The sequence below is a fragment of the Geotrypetes seraphini genome, chromosome 15 (genome assembly GCF_902459505.1).
Source record: "Geotrypetes seraphini chromosome 15, aGeoSer1.1, whole genome shotgun sequence".
Lineage (NCBI taxonomy): Eukaryota > Metazoa > Chordata > Amphibia > Gymnophiona > Dermophiidae > Geotrypetes > Geotrypetes seraphini.
The window spans coordinates 49,922,939-49,939,238 of record NC_047098.1 but is presented as its reverse complement, the minus strand read 5'-3'; the positions used below and the strand labels follow the sequence as shown (position 1 = coordinate 49,939,238).

At 42.7% G+C, this 16,300-nt stretch overlaps 1 protein-coding gene across 4 annotated transcripts in view; it reads left to right on the top strand.

Annotated features, from left to right (window-relative positions):
• ACACA (acetyl-CoA carboxylase alpha) overlaps positions 1 to 16,300 on the top strand; it is a 434,156-nt gene that overhangs the window by 336,401 nt on the left and 81,455 nt on the right. For all 4 annotated transcript variants that reach the window (XM_033921833.1, XM_033921832.1, XM_033921836.1 and 1 more), the window contains one exon: positions 11,865 to 11,961. In XM_033921833.1, the coding sequence (XP_033777724.1) occupies positions 11,865 to 11,961 (97 nt within the window). The remainder of the gene's footprint in view (positions 1 to 11,864; positions 11,962 to 16,300) is intronic.

Sequence of the window (16,300 nt, the reverse complement as noted above, 5' to 3'; positions counted from 1 at the left end):
ATTGGGAAGAATAACCCAAATCATAGTTACCAGATGGTATGGTCCACCTTGGGGGTTAGTGCCCAAGAAAAAAATCTGGCTGTCATTGTAGACAATGTGACGAAACCTTTCGCCCAGTGTGCGGCGGCCAAAAAAGCAAACAAGATGAAAAGAATTATTTTAAAAAGGGATGGTTAACAAAACTAAAAATGTTATTGTTCAGTTTTGGTCGCCTTATCTTAAGAAAGATATAGAAGAACTAGAAAAGGTTCAAAGAAAAACAACCAAGATGATAAAGGAAATAGAATCCTCTTGAATGAGGAAAGACTGAAAAGATTAGGACTCTTCAGTTTGGTAAAGAGATAGCTGAGGGGAGATATGATTGAACTCTACAAAATTCGAAATGGTGTCGAACAGGTACAAGTGAATCGATTTTTTTTTTCTCCATCAAAATTTATAAAGACTAAGAGACACTTGATGAAGTTACAGGGAAATACTTTTAAAACCAATAGGAGGAAATATTTTTTCACTCGGAGAATAGTTAAGTTCTGGAACACATTTCCAGAGGTTGTAGTAAGAACAGTTAATGTAGCTGGTTTTAAGAAAGGTTTAGACAAGTTCCTGGAGGAAAAGTCCATAGTCTGTTATTGAGACAGACATTGGAAAAGCCACTGCTTGCCCTGGATCAACAGTATGGAATGTTGCTACATTTGGGGTTTTTGCCAAGTACTAGTGACCTGGATTGGCCACCATGAGGATGGCAACTGGGCTAGATGGACGATTGGTCTGACCCATTAATGCTATTCTTATGACATTTTTAGAGTCATGAGCAAGATTTCTGCAGCAGAATACTCTGGATTAGGCAGTGTGTGGGAGATTCAATTTCCATGGCCACTTTGATCAGGCTACCTTTTAAGAGCCAAATGCTCTTCAGCAAAAGATTGGATGATCTCATTGCCAGTGTGTCCAATTGTTGGCTTAAGAGACTTTAGACCTTGAACCTCAAGATGGTCAGGTTGTGGTAATTTTTTTAAGTTCTTGAAGATTTCATCAGCCTTCGGTGGGCTCCTCTGCTCAGAGATCATATTACAACTCATGTCAGAGATACGATAGTTCCAGGCAGACTCAGCCTGCTGGTTTCTACCCAGCAGCAGCCTCCAAAAAGGCCCAGTGATGTCAGGTCTGTGACCGCACCTCCATGGATAGGTAGGAGTTGACGGCTTTCTGGGAGACTTGGGCACAGATATGCTCAGACAACTAGGTATTAGGCAGCATTTGAGAAAGATACAAACTCGAATTCTTTTGTTTCCGAGGGACTTATTTGTGGACTCCCCAGTCAAAGTGCGAGCAACAGTGAGAAGACTAATAGATATCCCAGCTGTAGAGCCCATACCAATAGAAGAATCGGGCTTTGGCAGGTATACTTTATACTTTGTCATACCCAAAAGAGACTCGGATAATTGGAGACAATTTCTGGATCTGAAGTCTGTAAATGCTGCACTAAAAGTGCTCCAATTCTGTATGGAGACCATTCGGTCAGTCATTGCGGCGGTGAAAAGAGGGAAATTTTTAATCTCTCTGGATTTGACGGAGGCCTATTTGCATATTCCCATCTTTATGGACCACAGGAAATGTGTGAGATTTCATGTGCTAGTTTGCAGCACTGCCCATTGGTCTTGTAACAGTATCTCACACCTTCACCAAAGTAATGGTTTTGGTAGCAGAGCACCTACACAAAGCGGAAATTCAGGTGCATCCATACTTGGACAATTGACTGATCAGAGCACTGTCCAACATTGAGGGCAAGAGAGCAGTGACACAAATGGTCCAGCTCCTACAAGATCTAGGCTGGATCATCAATTTCCAGAAAAGTCACCTGGAACCGACTCAATCCCTAGAGTACTTGGGAGTTTAGTTAAGCACTGCAGCGGGTCATGTGTTTCTACTGGAGCCATGCAAACTGAAGCTAACCCAACAAATTTTGAACATTCTGGTGATGCAGGCACCTACAGCATGGTGCTATCTACAGGTGTTGAGTTCGATGGTAGCAACCATAGAGATGGTCTTTTGGGCGAAGGCTCTTCTACAGAAGTATTCTGTCTACTGGTCTCTACAGAAGTATTCTGTCTAAATGCCTTTGTCCTGGACAGAGGATGCATGGCACAGTTTGTGTTGGTGGCTACAGCTGAAGTCACTGGCCAAAGGCCTGCCTCTCCACATATCCTCCTCAGTGATTCTGCTGACAGATGCCAACCTATACGGCCAACCCATACGGCTGGGGAGGTCACTGCGTGGGTTGCCTAGTCCTGGGATGTTGGTTGCCCTTCCAGAGGACATGGTCTATAGACAGACTGGAGATGAGAGCCATCTGTTTGGCACTGCAGATGTTGCAGAAAACACTGAAATGTACAGTGGTGGCATATGTTAACAGACAAGGAGGCACCATGCATGCTCCTTTGAAACTAGAGGCCCAATTGCTGTTTCATTCGGTGGAAGTCCACCTGAAGGCACTATCAGCAACACATGTAACGGAAGTAAACAATGTGCAGGCAGACTATTTCAGCCAACAGACCCTGGATCCAGGGTGGTGGTCATTGTCCCAGAAGGCCTTCAACGACATTATGTGTCAATGGGGGTGTCTGATGTTGAATCTGATGGTGTCGGCCAGCAACAGGAAAGTCTCTAGTATCTTCAGCCGAAGATGTGAGCCCAGAAGTGCCAGAATGGATGTTCTAGTACAACCATGGCCAGAAAAGGGTCTATTGTATGTATTTCATCCTTGGCCTGTGGTAGGCTGGGTCGTACGCAGAATTGCAAGCCACCCGAGGTTAGAAATCCTGGTTGCTCCAAATTAGCTGCATCGGCCCTGGTATGCAGATTTAATTAGATTAGAAAGAGTCAGGTGTCTCAGACTGCTTCATCTGTATCTTTCTATGCTCTAGAGGACCCGGAATTGGGATTACAGCATGGCTCTTGAGAGCGAGGTCTTGAAGAAAAAGGACTACTCAGAGTTGGTCAAAGTGACTCTTTTATACTCTAAGAAGCAAGCAATGGTGGCGGCCTATGCCAAGTCCTGGAAAATATTCCAGCACTGGTGTGCACAAGAGCAGTCCTAATGACTGTGGTCCTAGCGTTTCTGCAGGCAGGTCTTGAGAAAGGGTCTGGTGGTTGGTTCCTTTGGAGTGAAGGTAGCAGGGTTATCCTGCTTTAGGGATTGAGTGGATAGTTTCTTTAGCTTCTCATCCAGATGTAGCCAGATTGTTGAAAAGGGTGCCTTGGCTGCATTCCCCTGTGCGGCAGCCTTTTCCAGTTTGGAACCATAACATGATTTTGCATAGTCTCACTAAGGCTCCGTACGAGCCTTTACAGGAGGCTGATGGATCTGACCATAAAAATGTTTTTCCTAGTAACAATCACCTCAGCACTTAGAGTCTCAGAATTGCAGGCGCTCTCATGCAAAGAGCCGTTCCTTGAGGTTATAGAAGCCGGGGTTACGCTCCATACAGTTCCCTTATTTTTGCCGAAGGTGGTGTCGGCCTTCCATGTTAATTGGGAAATGCTGCTTCTTGCATTCAGGCCATACCTGCTCTAAAGTGGAATATTAATATGCATGTTATAGCCATTGTGCTTACTTTTACATACAAGATACATTTGTTTTTGTTTGTTTTTTTATTATTTTCAACTTAAATTTCAAGTATTACACTTGTACAGAAAGCAAGAATAGAATAGATATCAAATACAATAGTAATATAATTCCTAAGTTAACAAATATACTATTTATGCTCAAGTCCACAAATTAAGATCCAAGAATTAAAGAAGCTTGGCAAAATTATATAGAAAAACAGTAATAATAACAAGAAACTGAGAGCTATAGCAATGAGATGGGGTTACAATATCCAAATTATAGGGCTCAAGGATTGTTAACATTCAGACGAGACATAGCCACGAAGTTGGTCAGTTGTGATGGTTCAAAAAACACATATTTAAAAGTACGGTAATATACAATACATTTACACGGATGTCTCAAATAAAAAGTTGCCCCCAAAGATAAAACCCCAGGTTTCAAAAGAAGAAATTCATGGCGGCGCCTTTGCATCTCCCGTGCCAAATCTGGGAACATTTGTATTTTATGACCAAAAAAGCTTTTTTGTCTATTTTGAAAGTAAAGTTTTAACAACCATGTTTTATCAATTGGCAAAGCTAAAGTAATGATCATAGTGGCTGGTGATGCTAAATCCTTCTCAGATGTTTCTAAAATCTGTGAAATGTTTAAGGGTTCTTGATCTGAAGATTTTACTTTTGGTTGTTGATTTTGTTCTTTATCAGGCAAATAATAAACCCGTGAAAATGGTGGTAATGAATCTTCGGGTATCTCTAAATTCTCCACTAGATTTCTCTTAAGCCTATCTCTAGGTGTTACTAACTCGAGTCTTGGAAAATTAATTACAAGATACATTTATAAGAGTTATTTTACTCGTGTGAACTGGCACATATACATGAAAACGCCCTTTTAAAATTACCGTCTACAGCAGTATTCTTCAATGCAAGACCTAGGGGCAGTGGAGGTCCCTGGAGATTATTGGTCTTGCCCCCCCATTATCTCTTTTTGTTTTTCTGCTACTCTGCCCCCCTACCGAGGCTAAGGAGAAAGTGGGAGGGAGAAGAGCTGCATGCTTGACTGACAAAACATTTCTCAATAGACCAAAGAGGAATGCTTTTTAAAATGCTTACTACCATGAGGACATCCTCCATTGAAGTCTGAAGGTGGGCTGGTGGGAATGGATGTTAACGCACACTGGTTAGCAGTGTCATATAGCCTTGCATAGGAAGATATTTGGTGGTTCTCCTTCAGGTCAGTAGAATCCAAAATGACCTCAGCTTAAAAAATTAATGAAGATCTCTGCTCTACAGGGATAATTTTAAAACAAGCTGCCTAAACACAGAAGTTACAACAATTTTTTTTAACACTTTCTCTTTGAAAATTACCAGGTTGAATCTGTTTATTCATTTACATCAGCTGCACATGTACTTTGGAAAATTCAAACATATGCATGCGAGTTCAAACTATGCCCCTGGGAATGCTGCTGCTCTTCACAAGTAGCAGGGTATTACATTACATTAGGGATTTCTATTCCCCCTGCACCTTGCAGTTCAAGGCAGATTACAAAAGAGCTGACTGGACATTTCCAGTGAAGTTACAAATTTTTTTTTTTTGGTTGCAAAAGAGGAGAGAGAGCTGGATAAATTTCAGAGGAACTTGTAAATTGACTGTACGTTACCGTGTGATATAACAAATAGATTACAGTTAGAGTACAAATAAGATTACATTGCATTTCAGAGATCTATATTCTTGGTGTTTTGGGGAGGAAGAGATTACCTAAGTGGAGGTTTTGGGGGAGAATTTGTCTGGGAGGAGGGGGAATGGGGGGGGGTTAAGATATCTGGATAAATTTTTTGAAAAGCAGGATTTTGATTTCTTTTCAAAATGTTTTGAGGTCGCCCGTTGCCATCAGCAGGTTGGAGATGGAATGGTTAAGTTTTGCTGCTTGCGTCGCCAGAAGGTTGTCAAACATCTTCTTGCGCTGAGTGCCTTTGAGTGGAGGGAAGGCAAAAGGGTTCGGAGTTCTTCTTTGTCTTGAGGTGGGGATCTGGTTTAAGCGGTTGTTTAGGTAGGAGGGGGCAGAGCCATTTAATGCTTTGAATAATAGACAGTAGAATTTGAATTGAATTCGTGCTTGCATAGGGTGTATATGTATGTATATGCTCTGAGCAAATTTAAAACAAGCCATTTTTGCTTTTAAAACTCCCCCTAATATCCATAGCCTGGAGGAAGGAGCTTATTTGTAGCTGGATCTCTGGTCAGTTGAGTTCTATTTCAGCACTTTTTCAGGGTTATTTAGTGAACCTTTGTGAGTCTCCAGCTGTGTTGTCATTGCCCCTTTTTCTAATGAGATCCAAACACTCCAGTACGATAAGTAAATTTTCTTGTACAGAGAGTCGTGGGGTGGGGAGGGGAGTAGAGGAAGTTGAGTAATATTTTTTTTGTCATCTCTCCAGCTATTCATCCTGCTGTCCTGGTTTCTAGCTCCCACCAGCCTTAGATTCCAAGTCACTTCAGATTTTAATTTAGTGGAAGCGTTAAGGGGAAGCAGATGATTCTCTGTGATAAGTTGTAGCAGATATCTCCTGGGTGAAAAGTTAAAGCCATTTGTTAGGAGAGATAGTGGCGTGATATTCTTCAAACCAGCATCAGACGCTGAGCTGGAATCTAAGCCATCAGCCTGGGCTGGCGATGGAGAGATAGTGTGGAATAGATGGTTGTGTTGGGGCCAGAGAAGCAGGGTGCACCGAGTTCTGCAATTACAGGTTTGGGTGTGATAAAGTACTCAGCAGCCTGCTCGAAGTCAGCAAAGGTTAGCTGGCTTGGGTCCCCACTTCTAATTAGTTTTGAACCAGTTTCTTTTTTTTTTTTTTTTTCTCAAAGTCAAGGGGTCCTTGTTCACCTTTTAAAGGCTTACCAAAACTGCTGTGTGCAGAGTGGGAGAGACTGGAGAGAAGATGAGGTGGAAAAGAGAAAAGTTTGTGGTTCACAGACCTCTAATAGGTTTGAGTGAGAAATGAAACGTCCCATTCCCTCAGAGTGCACCTCTTTCTGCTAGTACTGACTAGCAAGGGATAATTACTATTAAGAAATCCTGACCAAAAGCTGGGGGCTGCCTGCTGGTGGACCTACAAAGGTGTTTTATTTTGGTTAAAAAGGAAAAGAGTGAAAAATCTCAGGTGGCAAGGCTGAGAGGGAGCACAGCATATACTGTGCTTACTCCTAATTATGCTGTTTTGTTACCTTCCTCTCAATCTATCTGCACCATGCTCTCCTCCCCACATAACCCAGCAGCAGCCCGTAGAGCTGAAGTGTTTCGGCTCAGGCTGTTGCCACTGTCAGAATCTTGTGATAATAGCTGTGATTTCAGATACCTACCCCTTGCTTTCCTACTGAAGCTTTGAAGGGGATTCCCTCTCCAGCTCCACCTTAACCAGTCCCCACTAGTGCTGCCCAATTCATGATTCAAATCGATTCACCGATTCATTTTGGGTGAATCAATTTGAATTGATTCAAATCCCCCAAAAATCGGCCTCCCGATTCACTGTCTGACCATCGCCCCCTAGAGCAGGATCAACAGCACTGCCGCTCCTGCTTTAGAGGGTGAGAGGGGAGGGTCAGTTGGGAAGTGCTGCAGTGTTCGGCTTCCCCCCTGGCCTCCTGCACCTCCCTTTACCTGACTGCGGCAGAGAGCAGCCTTCAGAAAGGATCGCAGGTACTTTAGCAATCCTTGCAGGTTGCCATAGGCCTCTGGAGCTGTCGTCCCTCTGCCGCGATCCTGCCTCTGACGTCAAGGGGAGGGGCGCGACCGCGGCAGAAGGACGACAGCTCCAGAGGCCTATGACAACCTGCAAGGATTGCTAAAGTACCCGTGATCCTTTCTGCAGGCTGCTCTCTGCCGCAGTCAGGTAAAGGGAGACGCGGGAGGCCAGAGGGGAACACACAGGCCTTCTGAGGGGGGGGGAGACAGTCCTTCAGGGAGGAAGTACAGTCGTTTGGGGGGGACAGGCTTTCAGGGGGGAGGTACAGTCCTTCGGGGGGATAGGCCTTCAGGGGGACAGACCTTCATAGGGGAGATATAGTCCTTCGGGGAACAGGCCTTCAGGGGAGCTGTAGGTCTTCAAGGGGGTGCAGGCCTTTGGGGGGACAGACCTTTGGTGGGGAGGTACAGTCCTTCGAGGGGGGGGACAAGCCTTCAGGGATGGGGTGCAGGCCTTCAGGGGGGATCACATCTTCAAGGGAGGGGGCCCTGGTGTAGAAGTAAAGGGAGGGAGGGAGGAAGGGGGGTTCAAAGAGACGTACATATGCCGTACTTTGGGGAAAAGAAATAATGGGTCTAAAAACAGGAGTGGGAGAGAGATGGTGGATAATGGGATTTAGGGAGGGAAGGAACAGAAAGGGAGAGAAGTTGGACACAAGGGATGGTGTGGAAGAGGGGATAGAGATACTGGATAGGAGGGTAGTTGGGAAAAGAAAGGGAGAGATGGTGGACCCTGGGGTGGTGGGGAAGAAGGGAGAAATGCTGGATGAAAGGGTAGTTAAGAAAAGGTGGATCTGTGGAGGGAGATGAAAAAAAGGAAAAATGCCAGACCTCTAGGGGAGGGAAGGGAAACGGAAGGGGAAGACAGAGATGGCAGATGGATGGTTAGCATGGAGAAAGAAGAAAGAAGGAGACCCTGGCAAGCAAGTTATCAGAAGACAACCAGAGCCTGGGACCAACAAGATTTGAATATTGACCAGACAACAAAAGGTAGAAAAAATAATTTTATTTTCTGTTTTGTGATTACAATATGTCAGATTTGAAAAGTGTATCCTGCCAGAGCATTTGTTAGACTGCAAACGTGAGCTAGGATTTAACAGAGAGAGGAAATCTTTTTTGTTTGTTTATTTTGTTTACACCAGGGCTGCCCAAGTCCGATCCTCGAGATCTACTGGCAGGCCAGGATTTCAGGATATCCACAATGAATATGCATGAGAGAGATTTGCCTGCACTGCCTTCTTGGTATGCAAATCTCTCTCTCATGCATATTTATTGTGGATATCCTGAAAACCTGGCCTGTCAGTAGATCTCGAGGACTGGACTTGGGCAGCCCTGGTTTACACTATAGAACCAGTGTGGTTAGGAGAAGGCAAAGTGGGTGAAGAGGCTATAAAATAAACCCACCAGGATGTTTTATAAAAACACCCAATTGAGCAGGAAAATCGAATCGAAAAATCGATTCAATAGGCTGAATCGAATCGAATCAAAATTTTTTTCCTGAATCGGGCAGCACTAGTCTCCACTACCTAGGAAAACATAGTGTTTTAGGGATCTGTTGTAACTTTACCTCCTGGTTCCCATTCAATCCTGTGACAGTGAATAATTCTCTTGCTTTGAATGATTGTATACATATTTTTTCTTAGCAATTTTCTTCACCTCTTCTGGGCTTCCAGCTTAATCAGAACCAGACTCTACTAGTCACTTCTGTCTGTTCCAGCATCAGGTTCAAAATGACACTTGGTGACTCCTAGCAGTTTTGCAGTACTGGGCTTTAGGAAGGACTATGCTGTTTTGGCTGGAGAGGGGTGATGTCTTTGGAGTGATGGGAAATGGGAAGTGTAACTGGCCTGTGTGTGTGCATAAATAACTTGACATGGCCCCTTTAAGAATGGCCTCAGACTAGAGCATCAATTCATGTGGAGCAGTCTAATGGTTAGTGCAGTTGCCTGTGAACCAGGGGAACCGGGTTTGATTTCAACTCACCTTTGTGACTCTGGGCAGGTCACTTAACCCTCCATTGCCCCAGGTACAAAATAAATACATATATACAGTATGCAAACTGCTTTGATTGTAACCACAGAAAGCTGGAATATCAAATCTCATCTCATCCACTTTCCCTTTCTCCCTCCTCCCCCTTCTTTCACAGTTTAGTGTTCTGGGGAAGAAAATTAACACCAGGTCAAAGCTGGAATTATTTTTCACAAATACAGTTTGAGGTGTTTTATTTGTATGCTTTATATCTCCTCATTATGTAGCCCATGATAATCTAAATTAACACATGTTACGGTAAAATACCACACAAAATAATGCATGATTTTGCCATTTAACACATGCTAAGAGGCAAATATTGTACATTATTTCCTTAATGCATGTTAATAACGACTTCCCTAAGGGCCCCTTTTACAAAACCACGGTAGCGATTCTCCTGCGGCAAATGCACCGAAGCCCATAGGAGTTGAATGAGCTTCAGTGCATTTGTTACAGAGGAATTGCTACTGCAGCTTTATAAAAGGAGCTCTAAGTTATTTCTTTTTTGGGGCAAACACATACAGTAGAGGAAGTTCTGTTTCACCGTGGTGCAAGGATGCTTCACAAATAATATTGCTGTAAAAAATCCACCTCTGTATTTTTTCCTTTTCTCTTCTCCCCTCTTCACATGAGAAAAAAGGGAAAATTGGTTTCGTATGCCAACTTTCCCTTTGGTTAGAACAGTGTTCTGCAAACTTTTTTTTAGCTCTGGCACACTAACGGAGCAAATGCTTTTCTGTGACACACAAAAAAAGAGGACATGTAGCCCAATACCATTCTGTCCACAACTCCACCCTGTTCCAGCCCCACCCCCGCACAAATCTCATCTTGTCTTCCCTGAGCTCAGGGCCACATGTACGCATGCACGTGATGTCATCACGTCAGTGTCCGCGCATGCTCGGAGTCCCTCCAGACATGGTCAGAAGCTCAGGGAAGATGAGATCAGGTTCATGTTGGGGAGGAGAGGCACTGGCGCTGACAGTGACAGACTTGTATACACGTCATCTGTTCTTGAATCTCTGGTGGCACACCTGGAATCTCTCAGCACACAACTTGCAATACACTGGGTTAGAATTTCTTTCATTTATTTATTCATTCATTCATTCATTCAATTTTTGATACTGTTCTCCCAGGGATAGCTCAGAACAGTTTACATGAATTTATTCAGGTACTCCAGCATTTTTCCTTGACTAACCGGCGGACTCACAATCTATCTAATATACCCGTAGCAATGGGGGGGGGATTAAGTGACATGCCCAGGGTCATAAGGAGCAGTGAGAGTTTGAACTCACAACCTCAGGTGATGAGGCTGTAGCTTTAACCACTGCGCCACATACTCCCCACCTGTCCTGTTATTGTGGTTCTATATGCTTTAAATTTTAAATTTTGTTTATGCTGTAACCTACCAAGTTTCTGGGGGCGAGGTTTGCTAAAAGGAAGAATTTTCTAAATTATGCTCTTAAACCCATGAAAATAAATTTGTGCTTGCTTTACAGAAGGTGTCAATGAGTATATGTGTTTATTTTCCTATCAGCTTATTTTAAAAGGGGAAATGTGTACATATCTTCCCTTAAAAATTGTTCAAGTCTAGTATTCAGAAGCACTTAGCTGGATAGCAGCACTGTTGTCTGGATCACTGCTGCTGCCCAGGATATTCAGCAACTGTGTCTGGATAGTACTGGAGTGTGGGTGGAACCAAGTCAGTCCCAGGGTGTGGCAAAATTCAGTCTGCTGTCCAAATACGGTAACTTATCCAAAGAACATAGGGTAGAGATAAAAAGCTCTTCTAAGTTGTCCAGATAGCAGAGTAAATGTTGACACTATGTGAATAAATTCTGCTGCTATTCAGAATATGTGGAAATATTTTTAACCACTGCAGCTGGACTTTTAAGAGTATTAAATGAGGCTGCTGTATATTATCCCAATTGTAACTGGTGCTTATACGAGCCTGGTAGGTGGCCACACAAGGTAGGTGGCTTCTTGTAAACGTACCCTTTCCGTGTTTGTGGAAAAGGTGCTTCATACATCTAAAATGGTGTGAAAGTGTTTTAGATCTTTGGATTATTTTTTTATCTGTTCTGCTCATAGAAAGTAATGCTGTACAGCAAGCATCATCATTTTCACCAGCACACAAATAGAAAGTCGGATAAAAGGAGGGTCTGGCATTTGGAAACAACATCTTTTCTGACTCCTGTTGCAGTCTTATAAATGTTTGCAATGTTGGGCATGGGAGGTGGGGGAGAAAGAAAAAGTAACTTAAGCAAATTTATTTGTTTAAAAGCATGCAAGCTTCCCATGCTATGGAAACCAATCATTTATGAATAAATGACGCCTGTACTGATAGATGACTCTCCCTTTGTAGACTATCAAATGAAGAAGGATAGGATGAACCTTCAGCTATTTCAAAAACAAAATAATTGCAGATGAAAATGATGCTGTTCTTTGTAACTATCTCTCTTGTTTCTTGCCTCTCTATTTTTCTTTCTGGTTTTGCAGCTCAGAAGGATCAGTGGCTGAGTGGCTTCTTTGACTATGGTTCTTTCTTGGAGATCATGCAGCCCTGGGCTCAGACAGTAGTGGTGGGAAGAGCCAGGTAAGTATCTTCAGAACATGCTGGAAATCCACTTGCTTGGGTCTACAGTTTGAAACCCCTTTGGGTCGGTAGTTATTAGAATCCATCACTATGTGGGTTGGTGGCCTGTGTGGATGGAGGCGTAGGTTTTTGGTACCATCTTTGGTGGACAGAATTGCTTAGACATCTCCCTCACAGTTTGGCACTAATTGGAACCGTCACATGAAATTTGACAGAGGTCAGAGTTTGAATGGGATTTGATTTATTGACTTTATACACAGCCCATTACAACAAGTTTAAGAGTGGTTTACATTGAATTGTCATGATATCTGGTCTGACCATTTTACTTATTACTTCAATTTAATCTGGTCTTAACGAAAATTTAAAATACATCCAATGATAAAAAGAGAACATCACACAAGAGGTTATATTAATCCAGAAGAATACTGGTCACAATATGAACTGCAAGTGGAGATAGAGGAAGGAATCGATTTCTGGGATCACTGGACGACAACCAGTGCAAATAAATATAACAAATGGTTTGACACCGAAGTTTTAAAAATGAAACAACTAGCTAGACGACTGGAAAGAATTTGGAAAAAAACAGGAGAATTGGCAGACCGTAATAAATAGAGAGCTAACATAAAAATCTACAAACGTAAAACATTCTACTCTTCTAAAATCAACTTATCCTGCAATGGTTCACAAGGATTCAATACAAAAGAGCTGTTCAACCTGATTACGAATTTATTTGACACCACTCGCTACACTCTACCCGTACATAATATTAAGTTACCCTCTGCGAATGATTTAGCTCTGCACTTCAATTCAAAAATTAAAAACCTAAGAAACAACTGTTCAACAAATGACCCTAGTGATCATCAAATAGCTAATATACAAGGAAATGAAACACCTGCAGATATGATCTGGAGTTCCTTTCAGGACATAGATTAGAATAATTATACCAAACTCTATAACAAATACTCTAAATCATATTGCGTCCTGGACTCATGTCCCCCGGAAATTGTGAAAGCGGTGCCACTAGAATTTAAACTATCGTTGCTGCACTACTTAGCCCATAACCTAAAAAATGGGAAATTCCTCACTAATAACGGTCACATAATAATAACCCCAATCCTAAAAAATAGTAAAGAATCTTCAGCTCTAGTAACCAACTAGAGACCGGTAGCACCCATTCTACTTATTGTAAAAATCATGGAGGGATTGGTACATACCCAATTGATAGAATATCTTAATCAGTTTTCTCTCCTACATGAAACTCAATCCGGTTTTAGACCTTTATTCAGTATGGAAACAGTAATTGCGGCTATCTTAGATAATCTGCGTCTACTGTTTAGCAAGGGCCTCAATGCCCTGATCATGCAATTTGATATGAGCTCCGCCATTAATTTAGTAGACCATGTGAAATTGCTACAATGCCTAGACGCTATTAGTATCAGGGGTGAGGTGTTGAACTGGTTTTGTGGCTTCCTTATGTCCCGTACCTATCAAGTACGTTTCAATTATGATCTCTCCGATACCTGGAGCAATCCATCCGGTGTGCCACAAGGGTCACCGCTATCCCCATTGCTTTTCAATGTCTACATGTCCTCACTGGGCATCCAATTAACCCAGCAGGGGATAAAATTATTCAGTTACGCAGATGACTTTACGATCATCATCCCATTTGCTAACTCTATCTCGGAAACTATTCCCAAGGCATCAGAAGCTATAAATTTGATGGAGCATTGGATGACAGACTTCAAGCTCAAACTTAATTCAGAGAAAACAAAATTTTTCGGTGCTTCGCCACATCATCTTGACACCAAAACACCACTATGCATCAATAAACTTAGTTACCCTATTCAGTCCACCATGAAGATACTGGGTGTAACTCTGGATCAATGCCTAACCATGAAAGACCAGGTGTACTCCTTAATCAGAAAGGGTTTTTTCACTCTCTGGAAACTTAAATCCATTAAATCATATTTTGATACCTCAGCATTCAGAATCCTGGTACAATCCCTCGTACTGAGTCAACTTGATTACTGTAACATCGCCTATTTAGCAAAGAATATGCGACGTTTACAATTAATGCAAAATGCAGCAGTCAGACTAATCTACGGGCTAAAGAAATTTGATCACCTTACACTGGCTACCGATGGAAGCACGCGTAAAGTTTAAGTTCGCCTGCCTCTGCTTTAAAGTACTATACGGACTAGCCCCTAAATACATAACTGACCTTTTCTCCTTCTCAGCCAACAGACACAAGAGGAGCTCACATTTGAACTTCGTTTCCCCCCCAGTTAGAGGATGTAAACTAAAAAAACACCATGAACACCTTCTCTCACATCAGGCAGCATTAAGGGGTAAAGATCTAGAACAATTGCTTTCGCCCACTACTTATGAGAAATTCACATCTGTTCCTGAAGTATCTAGACAGCTGACCCATACATCTCTTTCTCCTCAATAACGATTCTCTTGACCTATCAACCACTTGCTTTCACCTCTTTTAAGTTCAATCAATTTGTACCTTCTTTTATTCTTTTGTGCTTAGGCGTGAGCGCATATATAGTCATAGAGCTGGTGAAATTCTTCATATGATCTGGAGATTCACACATAACTCATATATGCATAAGTGTGCACCCTTCCCTGACTCCTCTCATATCTATGCCCACTTGTAAACTATGCACTAGCAAATGCACATTGCTATGGAATATTTGATATATACGAGGGCCGTTCAAAAAGTATCAGACCTTAATTACGAGCATAATCCGTTCCAGGAGCATGCTCGTAATCCAAAATGCTCGTTTATCAAAGCGAGTTTCCCCATAGGAAATAATGGAAATTCGCTTTGATACGTTCCCACCCACCCCGAGGCTAGCAGCACTGCTCTATCCCCCCCCCCCCCACGAGAACTGGCATTGCTCCCCCCGAAGGCCCCCCCTGCGATCCGGCACCCCCCTCCCTGTGATTCGGCACCCCCCGCCGCGATACGGCACTCACCCTTCGCGATTGGGCACCCCCCGCCGCTTCTTACTCTCATCTGGGCACCGGCACCAACCCACAGGACATGCCGGTGCCGGTGCCCGAAGATCAGCCTCCTCTTCTTGCTGGGCCCTGAGAATCTCGGAGAGAACATGAACTCGCAGGCCTTTAGCATGCGCAGATGCTCAAGGCCCAGCAAGAAGAGGAGGCCGATCTTCGGGCACCGGCACCAATGCCCAGATGAATGTTTTGCTCGTCTTGCAAAACACTCACAAACCGGTGCACTCGTAAACCGAGGTACCACTATACTTTGAAGGGGACCCAATGGAAGATTGTTTAATACATTTTTATAAAATCAGTTCTTGAACTTTTTGAACAGACCTTGTATATATTCTGTAAGACTGCATATATAAATACTATACAGATAAGATATGAAGTTCATGATATATATATATATCAAAAAAGAGCTTACAATGATACATGATATTCATTACATGATATTCATATCAAAAAAGAGCTTACAATGTATTCAAGACAGACAACAGGACAAAGAAGAGATCTGACAATCCATCGCCCTCTCCCTTTCCCCATTCACTTTACTATTACCTCCGCCCCCCCCTCCCCGAGCATGAACTTTAAGTCACCTTAGGCATAGACACAGTGCGTGTTCCAATGGCATCCGCATCTTCAGCAGAAAATTACTGACAGCAGCTTAAAACAGCTTCTTTTATACTATATAGATATGAAGTATAAATACATTTTTATAAAATGAAGTATAAAAATACATTTTTCTAAAATCAGCTCTTGAACTTTTTGAACAGACCTTGTATATATTCTGTAAGACTGCATATATAAATACTATACAGATAAGATATGAAGTTCATGATATATAGGTGGGCAGGCAATATCCTCAGCGGTGGCCAGTGCCGCGTACCCTGAACAAGCGGCTCACATACCCCCAAAGGTATGCGTATTGCGTGTTGAGAAACACTGCACTAGGCGATCAGGCAGATCAGCAGTTGGATCAAATACAACCAGTTGTTTGGTTTTTTTTTAACTTTATTTAAGTCAACTTGAAACAAGGCACAAGCAAAACAGTAAATAAACACAGCTGCAAATACCAGGACAAGAATAAACTAAACAACTATAAAATGAATACAAGAGCCAGCAGCTGGCACCAGCTTCAAGTTAAACCAGATTTTCACAGTTTTCTCCCACCCACCCCCACCAGCCCCCCCTACCCCTATCCACTCCCCCCTCCTCCAGAAGCTTCAGAGTTAACAGTGTAGAGAGACCTAAACCACTGCTAGAGGGAAACATAAGCAGTTTTAAAGCAAGCAGTGTTGACTCACCTGAGGTAGTCACTGGCAGG